The sequence below is a fragment of the Symphodus melops genome, assembly GCF_947650265.1.
Source record: "Symphodus melops genome assembly, chromosome: 2".
Classification (NCBI taxonomy): Eukaryota; Metazoa; Chordata; class Actinopteri; order Labriformes; family Labridae; genus Symphodus; species Symphodus melops.
Genome location: NC_136692.1, coordinates 24,083,015 through 24,094,985, shown reverse-complemented (window position 1 = coordinate 24,094,985; position 11,971 = coordinate 24,083,015). Strand labels below are relative to the sequence as shown.

Genomic DNA, 11,971 nt, shown 5'->3' with positions numbered 1-11,971 from the left:
CACAAGCTGGCAAGTGTGTCTTCATATCTGCTGGACACACGGCTACAACATGGATGTGCTTATTAAAGAATTTGTGCAGCTCAGAAATGAGCCAGGTTTTGTGCGATGGATAAACCTTCTGAAGGCTCGGCCAAGGTCAAGACACATGCAGGGAAGTGCATGTCGAATGTCAAGTGTTGAATGTCAAGTACCATTGACATTCAACAGCATTCATTGTTGAGTTGACTGGCAAATTGTGGACTTTAAAGAGCCACTTCAGGCTTTGACAGACAGGTTGAATAAGATTTGCTTTATTGATTGTCCTTGAATGAACAATGAATATGGACACATGTACCTCTGTTCCTCCATTCACACAGCATCAGAAGAGCATGATTTTACATGAACCTTCATCAGCCTTTTGCAGTATTTGAACCATTGTCTCAGGCTGCTGTTTAACACGTCTTATAACAGCTAGTAGTCCATTATTCCTCTTTAGTTCTACTTTAACACATCTTTGCTCATTTTAAAATTCTTTTATTATTCAGTTGGGGACACTGTTGACCAATGGGTTCTTCATAATTTTACAATTTCTGGTTAACTTGGATTTCAGTCATTCACAGGTTAGTGTAGGAAACGGCTGCGCACTGAATCATGTGAGGCCTCAAACAAAGATTTGTGAGATACACGAGCGCGTCTAGAGGCATGACCGTTTCAGTCTGGAGACCTGGTTGGTTGACTTTGGCACAATAGCTGTAAAGTTTAGTATCATTTTTTAAAACTTCAGTCCAAAATCACTGCAGTTTGTCATTTATCAGTGTTCAAGCTGAGCAATGATCGGTCCTTCATATTGCACTGATTTACTTATTTTACATGTGAAATGATGCACATGCAACCATTGGTGCAAGGACTGTTCTATAGCAGTCCTCCGATTGAGGTTTCACAGAAACTAAACAGATACCTGGTGACCTAGCTGTCTGAATGACTGCTATTGAACAAACCGTATACCCATAAGAACCCATCTCCCCACAGAGACCCGTTTGTATGAAATAAGTCACAGCAGACAAGCAGCTTTCTCCTGGTTGTTTTTTATTTGCCGTGTTACATTTTAGAAAAAGAATCCAAGGATTTTGCCTCCTGTGTGTTTCCGTCTGGCCTCTTCGTGGTCCATGATGCCAGCTGAGGTGGTCAGCACAATGTATCTGTGAAAACAGAATCAGCAGGTCAGAACAGAAACCTTCACTACTTTTACTGAGAAATGGCCTTCCTTCTAAAAGAACATTAAGAACCACTTAAATTATAGGATTTCAAAAATGTTGAAGGGAACAGACGTGTTACATGTGACTCAATGCTTTATCTGCAGACTGCTGAGGCAGGCGTTTACTTAGGCAGTGTGTAGTGATAGACTGAATCAAACTTTTTCAATTTTAATGCGTGACATCTTCACGCTGCCTCTTTTGCGGTTTTTTGTTGTGCTACTCAAACTGCCACACATCCCTCACGTAGCAGCCTGCTCTTTGTTTTACATGCTGAAATTATAAAGTTGCTTTTCTGCTTCAAGTTGACAAACTTTAGACAGCCACTTCTTTAAAGCAGGCCAAATGAGGAGCCTTTATCTTAGCAACATTATCCTTTTTCGCATTAGCACAAGCTGCCATGCTGGAATGAAAACAAAGCGCTCAGGTAAGGGAGGGTCGTTGTGCAGCTTGGTTGAGTGAGCTAAAGTGAGAATGGAGTTTGAACATTGTCCTGAAACAAGAAGTCTGTTGAATTGTTAATATCCAATTTTCCCTCAGCTCTCCTCGAGTCAGACAGCCTTCATTGAATCTCTGTCGCATACACCCCGTCATAACAACACAGCCGGTCAATTAAGAAGTCTGAACACGAGAGTCAATAGCCGTACAAGCGGTACAGTTTGTTTTGGAACGGCACACATTTTTGTCCAGACTCAAGCCGAGAGATCCCCAAATCACTGACCGTTACTGTACACCCTTCTGTTTGGGTGCCAAGTTCATCGATCGACCCTAAAAGGTGGAGCTAAACGCTACCATCTGTTGATTGGTCGAAAGAAACTTCACTTCCCGTGCAACAGCAGCAAACAACCCTGCTGTGTTTAAATACACTGTCGATTGTTTACGTTTATCTTGCCTCACACATGCTTCTCTGGAACAAAGCTGGACTGAGCTTAGTAATAAAGAGTCACATGCCAGTGATAAAGCAGATGAACTGCTGGATGTCTTCCATTGTTGCCATTTGTTTACTGTATCGCGGTTTTCTCCTTTGTTAACTCTATTAGCGAGGTAGCCGTTAGCTGCTATCGGCATCCAGCTTACACACCGCTGACCAAATAAACAGGATCAGGCTTTACCCAACCATACTGGTCCACAGCAGTGGATTGGTGGAAATTGGGCTATATTACAGTGAGACAACACAGATACAGAGCAACTTAACAAGAAGCTGGTCAACCAATCAAACAATATTTATTTGTGTAATCACGAGACACTACAAAACGCAGGTAAAAGACCTTACTCTTTCAAGTACAACAGTCTGCCTTAAAATAACAATCTATTAGTGTTTAAATCCAGTGTGTGACACTTAGACCGTGTTCTAGAAGCATCAGGCACAAAATCAACTTGATTCTAGTCAGGCGTCCTAACAGCTGATGAGCGTCTCAGTGTGTCCACACATCCCGTTTCTATTTTCCAGTCGCTTGATTCGACAGACGAGGAAGGAGGAACTCTCTTTTCTCACTCAACAGAGCATGTTAGCTTCACAGCACACCTTTCAGAAACAAGGCAACAGTGAAAGACTAACGGAACACAGTTTGAGACTCAAAAAACTGCACAAATACCACAGAAAAAAAATATTTTCTTATGGTAACTAAATTCCCTGCATGAAATGACAAAACGACTGAAACCTTTAACAAAGTTCTTATGAAACAGGACACAGCACTGTAATAAACATTTGAAGGGATATAAAGTGTCCAGCCTCCGATCCTTTGCAAAGCAAACGGACTGAAAACAAGGACTGAGCGCAGTGTTTGAGAGGGCGAGCACTTTGTTACAGTGCATCAAGCTTACAGAACCACCTTTACATGATTACAAACCTAAACAATAGAAAAAGGACAAGAAAACAGTTGGTCGAAAATCAACCTGCACCGTTCGTCTATGTCTGGGAAAAACGTTTTCAATTCAACTTTTAAGACTAAAAATAAAGCTCAGGTTATCCATCCATTGTGTTTAAAGTAACTGAACACAAACTAAACTTGGACACAGTCACTAAAAATGACTAAATATAAAATCAGTGATCACTGCCTGCACGTGAAGGAAAGCTTCATACATTTACAGGCAAGTTTGGTTTTTGGTAGCCATACACAGCAGCACTCATCATGATGTCTTTGTACACTCATATTGACTCTATAACAGCGTAATAAGCGTGTCCCAGTCTGGATTCACATTACAGCCTTGCGAAAGCGCCGAGTCTAAATAAATGGCAAAAACTCCACAGCGTTTCTCTCCCCCCCCCCCCGATGAAGCTAAAGAGGTGTGATCACTTCTCTCCCTAATACACCTCAGTGACTTTAAGACCAAGTCAAAGATGTCACAAAGACATGCACATCACACTTTGAACAGGCACATTGTGTAGAGCCACACAAGCAGAGATTCTTCATTGGCTTTATTCTGAATGTTTTGGTTCTCAGATAAGTTTGTTTTGGTTTCTAAGTGATGCAGAAATTCACTGCCCATTCTACTTTGTCAGTTAATATCTTTAAAGAAACAATGAGCCTCCTTTTAGATGCATAATGTTCACTTCATATTCACTTGACAACTGAAGGAAACCTTAAGCCTCTTAATTTTAATTTGAAAACCATCAAACATTTATGTAAAGTTAGGTGCAGATTTTATGACTTGAACTTCCCTGAAGTAAACATTAAAGAAATTTTATAAAGTAACGTCATTCTTGGCCAGTTATGAAGAGTTGTTCTTCCTCAATGCTACTTTTCTAAAGTTTGAATGTGATTCTTACCCAAACTGTCTTGAAGGCAGCAGGTTGTTCTGCCACTTCTCCAGGTCCTTGAGCTGGAGATCAAAACGTGGACTAATCACGCCGCACTGAAAGGGAAAACAAAACACTATTAGATACTTTGTTGATCCCGAGGGAAATTCAAGACATGCAGTTTGTTCCTGTCTTATCACTGAACTCCATGACTCTCTCTCCCCCGTCTCGTTTGAACCAGATTTATGTTTTAGAAATGCATCTTTTTCATACGACTTTATTTTATAAAGATATTACGAGGGAAAAAAAAAACAAGAGTCCACTTTGGAGTAATAGTTGACATCTTTTCATCCCTGATAACAGATTCATTGTAAACTGTTCATTCATATGACATCAATGTTTTCGCACTATTGATTGACAATTGATTTCGCTTCGTTTGCCTGAAAATAATAACAATGCAGTGTTGATGAATTAATACAGCCTGATTTTAAAGAGGCAGCATGTCATTCACAGTTATTGTATGTTTACAGTTGATCATTAATGCCAGTAGAATGTTTAACTCAATAAGGTCATGTTTAGACAATCAAAGCCTTTAGAACATGAACTATAGCATTAAGTCAAAGCTGCTCGAAATGGTTCAAATGTCTGAAAGGTGTGTATATTACAAAGTCTACATTATTTTTAAACCATGAGGAAACATCTCCCATTCTCAGGGTGTAAAACAAAAGCAGAGTTGTTGGAAGTTTTTACAGGTAATTTCTGATGATTGATTACGATGGTCTGCACGTGTCAGAATACTTTTAATCGGATTAAATGCTGATGCATGAACACGCACGACAATCTCATCATGTTATTTTAGCGTCCACGTAAACAGAATCTGATTAATTAATTGGTGTTTTATTCTATAACATGTTGTAGAGTCCATGATCATGAAAGGACTTTACCTTATTCAGCCTGCCTGTGAGATTGACGACAATTTTTCCAGCTCTGTGGTCGTCAATGATCTCAAACTCACCAATGTAACCTGCAACCAATGACAACAATTTAATTGAGTTCAACAGCCACGAACACAAGAAGCACCTCTTAACCATCAAGATACGATTGTGATCACAACTCAATCAACAAGTAACTTCCCTGCAACTTTATACCTACAGGTATAAATGAATATGCAGTCACTCACCGTGCTTCATCATGACGGTTAGGAAGCGCACAATAACCTTGGAGCAGGGCCTGATGAGGACCTGGCGTTTCCCACGCTTCTCAGCATTGTTGATGCTTTTCAGAGCATCTGCGAGAACGTTCATGCGCACCATGATGCCTGGAGACAGACAAAGTCACTTATTAGACCATTATTATTGACACTTCATTTTCAGGACACAGCTCTGTAAGCCGACTGGTGTTCACATAGTTGAGACTTCCTGTCAACTACAGACTATAAAGACAATGATCCTGCTGTATCAACACAAGACTTCCCATCATTAACAAATAGATTATGCTTTAAAAAAAAAACTCGCTACAGCACACGCGTACAAACATACATTTGAAAAGAAACCTACAACACAGCTACCGTACAATACAATGGTTTTTTCACCAATTTCCAGCTAACCGTTAGCATCTTATGCTATTCTATGATACTAACACCTTAGTCAGTATTGTGGGTTTACGAGGCGATTACTTCGAGTGCTAGGTTCACATTTTCTCGCAGCATTGATCCTAACGTGCAGTTTAGTAACGATGAGTACGAGGACTCTCACTGAAGCATGGTCCTCTACAAACTCACAGATAGCTACTTAGCCTAGCCTGCTATACGAGCAAAGCGTCTCTCTACACAGGCAGTACAACACCGCGCCCACTGCATATGAAAAAACAAAATACTATAAGTAATAGTAAACGTGCAGTTTTAATTACTTTAAAGCGATAATGTGCGCTATTAGTCGTAAACAAAGTAGTTATCAAGGCGCCTGAAACGCGCTGAAGCCCAGGCCGGGCTGACGAGCCGCAACAGGATATTTATAGCTCAAATGTTCTTTCCTCGTTTCATTTATCACGACGATAATGAGCCCAAATCATTACTTTGTACCTCCGCTTACAGATGATCACAAAAATGTAATATTTAAATAGCAGATGCTTAAGATACTTTGAGGATTGAAGTCTACAGTGTAAAAAAGGCACCTTACCGGTTCTGCAATATGGCGGAAAGAGGAAGTAGAAAATTCCGCAAGTGCATTATGGGAGAAAATCAAAGACTTTTTCAAATGAAGATGACCGACACCATCACGAAATAATGTGTTCTAAATATCAACGTTGTGCCTTCCTCGTTCCTCTATAAAACTACATTTATATTATTGATACATCCAAAACCAGATGGTATTTATTTTTATTTTTTGATAAGGTTTGTATCATAGTTTAATCCCACAGGATATGTTTCTGATATTTTGATTGAGCTAAAGAAGGTCAGTCTTCGACTGTAAATTGAGCCTGGCGAGCAGTCTTCAAAACTGTCTTATAAAACTCAATTTAATATTGGCCTATATTTGTTTTTATTGTAGTCTACTATCACTGTCACTAAAAATACAGACAAGAACACGATCAAAAAAAGATCAGGGTCAGAAAAACAGCTTTGATTGAAAAAAAAGTAAAGGACAATTTCTCACAAGTTTTTTTTTAACATAACTCCAAGTCCAATGGGCAAAAATGACTAAAACACAACCTAGCTCTTTAAGTCATCAGTCAAGTTTAAAGCAGCTCACCCTAGCGTTCTGGATGAATAACTGCATGAATTGATAGCAACCTTTCAGTTTAACATTGCTTGAAGTAGATGTGTGTGTTTTGCTGAAAATAAAAACAACTTAACATTTTTAGCACTTAAACTAAAGTACTAAAAGAAACGAAAATGTTTAGAACTTAAACTATGCACAAAGTGCATCTGTGTCTATATCAGATCGGATTTGGTTTTTAATGTAAGCTCTGATCTGAATAACAACCTAATCAAGGCAGTATGGCTGGATGTTTAACTACCAAAACCTAAACACATCTTATTTGGAGCCTGCTATCATCCACTGGACTAGTATCATTTTTACGAGCTGTTAGAGGACAAATTCAAAAACTGGTGATTTTACAAAATCAGAGGTCATAATTGCTGGGGATTTGAATACAGACGTTCGAAAGCAGGACAAAAATATCTGTAAAAGCTTTAGAAACTTTTGTCTGATGTTTGGCCTTCTTCAGTTAATTTCTGATCCCATAAGGGTACATATACTATAAACAACTATTGACCTAATTCTTCTAATTATGAAAATCTGTAATTGTGTAATTAATGTTCTCTAAGTGATCCTTTTCTTATCAATGCCACTCGTAAAATTCAGAGAAATTTTTCAATGTCCCAATTCTATATCAATTAAATCCCTTAAAAATTACAGTCCTTCTGCTCTATGTGAATATAAACTGGTCTGAAGTTATGAATTGTGACAACATTGACATATTGATATTTTTAAATTAAGCTTTCTATAAGCTGTAAAAAAAAAACATAGCAACCTTTAAGACCACCACAATAAAGCAAAGAGCTGAGCCTTGGATGTCAGATGATATTCTAAAGGTCATGAGATTTGACCTGTAGCTTTTAAAGAATTTCAGAAGAACCGGAATGAGAGTAGTTTTATTCAATATAAAAGCTTGTGAAATGAAGCACACAGGCTTATCAACAATGCCAACAAATCTTACTTTAAAGATAAGATAATTGAACAAAAACACCTCCAGTTTGGAGGTATTAGTTATCTCAGACAAAAAAGTGGTTGATTATTTAAATATATACTTTACTGCAGTATACTGTCAGAAATATGAAGGGTACATTTATGTACCTCCAGGTACAATTTTCAGTATTGGACCCACTATGGCTAATTTTTGGACTCCAAGTTGATTTTTTTTACCCTCATTAGGTACATTTATGTTCTCCAGTAGTACATGGTACATTTCTGTACCTTCTTTAAACATTTAGGGTACAATAGCTTGACACAGTTTTAGTTAGGGCAACATTTTGATAAATGGTAAAGTTAAAGAAAGGAATATAGTCTTAGATTTAAAGGCTTTTTAACTAATCAATGTAAATGTTATTTTTGTAAGATATGGTTAGTGTTTTTATGTAAATAATAATAAAAAGGAAATAAATTATCAAGTAAAAAAAGTGTGATTGATTCCTACTTTCAGTAAAAAGTAACACTAACAAAATGCATTTTTATCTATATTTTCCAGCCACTTGTCTTGAAGGTTATCACTTAAGTAGCGTTTTTTTAGTAGTTTTAACAGCAACTTTACAGGTTAAGAAAGTCACGTCACTGAGGGGTGAATGAAATATACTGCTAAAAAAATAAAGGGAACACAATGTAATTCTAAGTCCATTATACTTTTGTGAAATCAAACTGTCCACTTAGGAAGCAACACTGGCTGCAGTTACATGTGCAGAATTTCTTCAATCTGATTGAAATCATTCCGATTGGGCATTCCAATTTCACTGCTCACATGGACGCTAAATAACATGATCAGATTATGCCGTGCGTGTTCATGCATTGGCATTTAATCAGAATCAAACCCTTGTGACATGCGCAGACTGGTCCTACCTGTCATATCTGCTGGAAACGTCAGAAGAACAAGTGACATCTCAGTTTGTGTTTGGAAACAATCATCACAAATGAATCGTAAAAATGTTAAACTGTGCTTTGTTTTACACCCTGAAAATGGAAGATATACAGTATTTCCTCATAGTTTAAAAATAATGTAACCTTTGTAATATACGCACCTTTCAGCCATTTGAACCATTTCCAGCAGCGTTGTTTAACTTTTTAACTTGTTATAGTTCATGTTCTCGAGGTTGTGACTGTCTAAACGCGATCGTATTGGTTAGATTATTGAATTAAACATTCTACTCACATTAATGATCAATTGTAAACATACATTAAATGTGAATAAGTTGCTGCCACTTTTCGACATTAGGCCACTTTAAAATCCGACTCAGTTTTTTTAGGCAGACATAGCGGAATCAGTTTTAATGCTGATGTTGTTTAATGCGCGACAACGTTGATATCATATGAATGAACAGTTTACGATGAATATGTTGATACAGTGGTATGCAAAAGTTTGGGCGCCCCTGTAAATTTTCATGATTTTCATGATTTTTCATTGGTTGTTTTGATAAGAAATCTCAGTTAAATATATCATATAGGAGACAAACACAGCGATATTTGAGAAGTGAAAAAAAGTGTATAAGATTTACTGAAAGTGTGCAATAATATTTAAACAAAATTAGGCATGAGCATAAATTTGGGCACCCTTGACATTTCATTGATTTCAATACCATTAGCATTAATTATTGGAACTCAAAATTGGTTTGGTACCCTCAGTGAGCCTTCAGCTCCATACACAGGTTAAACTAATCACGAGAAAGGGTATTTAAGGAGGGAAATTGTAAGTGTTTCTCCTCTTTGCATGTTCTCCGAAGAGTGGCAACATGGGAGCCTCTGCTGCCATGGGAGCCACAACTCTCAAATTACCTGAAAACAATGACATACCACTGTATCTGAGATGTTACTGTAGCTCGCTGGGAAGACACCAACTATCGCTCCAAAGTGGACTCTTTTTACCGCAATGTAATATGGATCCTGATCTGGACAACGATCGGCATAAACCACCCCTCTTGATCGGAATGAAATTTGTTTCGGAATGAGCCTGATCGGATCAGTCTGTTCTGATTGACATGTTTACATGCAGCGTTGTAATTCGGATCAGGCTTTTATTATGATTATTTGTGTCATGTAACCGCAGCCACTGATTGACAATCAATTTCACATGCTGTTGTGCAAATGGAGTAGACAACATGTGGAAAATATAGGCAATTAGCAAGACACCCCCAATAAAGGTGTGGTTCTGTTGGTGGTGACCCCAGACCACTTCTCAGTTCTGAGCTGATTTTTTGGTCACTTTTCAATGCTAGGGGTGCTTTCACTCTCGTGGTAGCATGAGACGGAGTCTACAACAGACACATGTGGCTCAGGTAGTGCAGCTCATCCAGGATGGCACATCAATGCGAGCTGTGGGAGGAAGGTTTGTTGTGTCTGTCAGCGTAGTGTCCAGAGCATGGAGGCGCTACCAGGAGACAGGCCAGTACATCAGGAGACGTGGAGGAGGCCGCAGGAGGGCAACAACCCAGCAGCAGGACCGCTTTTGTGCAAGGAGGAACAGGAGGAGCACTGCCAGAGCCCTGCAAAATGACCTCCAGCTGGCCACAAATGACACAGACTCCATGAGGGTGGTTTGAGGGCCCGGCGTGGGGGTTGTGCTCACAGCCCAACACTGTGCGAGACGTTTGGCATTTACCAGAGAACCCAAGATTGGCAAATTCACCACTGGTGCCCTGTGCTCTTCACAGATGAAAGCAGGTTCACACTGAACACGTGTGACAGACGTGACAGAGTCTGGAGACAGCGTGGAGAACGCTCTGCTGCCTGCAACATCCTCCAGAATGACCGGTGCATTCCGATTCCCTTATTTGCATCGAGTGTGCTCCAAGTTGTCTCCTCCACTTGCATCTTAATCCCGCCCACCAGAGATGCACAGAGGAAAGGAAGTTGAGGAGAGAGGCCCGAGGAAATCAGTTTTAAGAGACATGGGACGTCTCTATGTGTTCTATATATAAATATATGGTCTTTTCCTCGACAGCGTCACGTGACGCGACGTCCGTTTGTGATGCCAAAACCCCATAATTTCTGAGCGTGAGATGCTGCTGCACATCGGATGACAACATTTATTGGTGATTCTCCCAGAAACTCAAGTGTGGTTGTGTGAGGAAATAAAATAAAAACTGAAGTTGTGAGAGGCATTTGTTTTAACCAGAAGATGATGAAAAAACTACAATTTTTTCGCCTTCCCAAATCCATCCCACTTAGGAATTGTTGAGAAGACAGCAGTGTTTGTGTGTGTACAACAAACTATTCACAGTGCTTCCAATAGTATCACTCACTCCAACTGTATTGCCTCCATGCATTTAGCCTCTGCATGCAGTGTGTACAAGATCATAACTGAATGAATTGTGTCACACTTTGTCACGCTCTGAGCCATCTGTATTATTACATAAAATTCATTCATGTGAATCACATCATTCTTCCTGTCCTCATGTGCTGCCACTCACAACAGTTGCTAAACACCTTTTGCCAACTCTTTTGACAACTCAATGACAATAAAGACTTTTCCTAGATACCGATCTTTCAGCGTGTCTGCTGTTCAATCCAACCATGTAATTCATGCCAGCTGTGTCCTGTCAGCTCATTGAGTTAATTAGGAAAATGAAGCGCCATACCTATATAAGTGTCAGATAATGCTTTACCCAGATAGTGTGAACTATGGAGGAACATCCCACAACCACGGATGCCATTGCGGCCACCAATTGTACAACTTCATCAAGAGCATCGTCACAGAAGACGAGCAAGGCTGCGACATGCAATCCAGTGTTTTGAAGAGGTAAGAATCAAGCAAACTTCTGAATTAAAATCATGTCACTCACATGCATCACACACACCGTTACCTGTAGCCAGAACAATAGCACATCATGGCATTTGTGAAAACATTACAAAAGTGCATGCTCAAGCAACATTAGCTACATTAGACATTGGCTATGACTATTTGTAGACTTTAGGCCATGGAAGGCCCGGGACACTGACCACCACACTGCATCATAGGCCTTTTTATTTTCCTTTTTTCGTCAACCAACTTTTGTTATATTATTATTAATATATTAATTTATTTAATATAATTTAATATTATTAGTCGATGAAACAACAAACAAACCATACAGTCAGAGTATGTGTGTGGCGAACTATATTTACTGTCCAGGTTATTCAGATAAGTGTTGTAATTATTTAAAGGCAAACATGAACATTAAACTTGTATCCTTTGTGTACTGCTCATATAGGCTTTCAAGGCCGTCCTTGGAGGCTCTAATGAGGATCCTGCT

General features: G+C 39.1%; 1 protein-coding gene across 3 annotated transcripts; it reads right to left on the bottom strand.

Moving 5' to 3' along the window:
• Nucleotides 1–1,048: 1,048 nt before the first annotated feature.
• On the bottom strand, nt 1,049–6,255 carry rps15a (ribosomal protein S15a). Of its 3 annotated transcripts, none has more exons than XM_079338544.1 (5): nt 6,150–6,255; nt 5,153–5,290; nt 4,917–4,996; nt 4,003–4,088; nt 1,049–1,178 (listed from the first exon to the last, which is right to left on the bottom strand). In XM_079338544.1, exons 2-5 carry the CDS (start codon nt 5,283–5,285, stop codon nt 1,085–1,087), a joined length of 393 nt encoding a protein of 130 aa, XP_079194670.1. In that variant the 5' UTR covers nt 5,286–5,290; nt 6,150–6,255; the 3' UTR covers nt 1,049–1,084. The 3 variants fall into 3 exon arrangements, with proteins under 3 accessions (XP_079194670.1, XP_079194672.1, XP_079194671.1); XM_079338546.1 differs by lacking the exon at nt 6,150–6,255 and adding an exon at nt 6,053–6,137; XM_079338545.1 differs by lacking the exon at nt 6,150–6,255 and adding an exon at nt 5,881–6,019.
• Nucleotides 6,256–11,971: the final 5,716 nt, after the last annotated feature.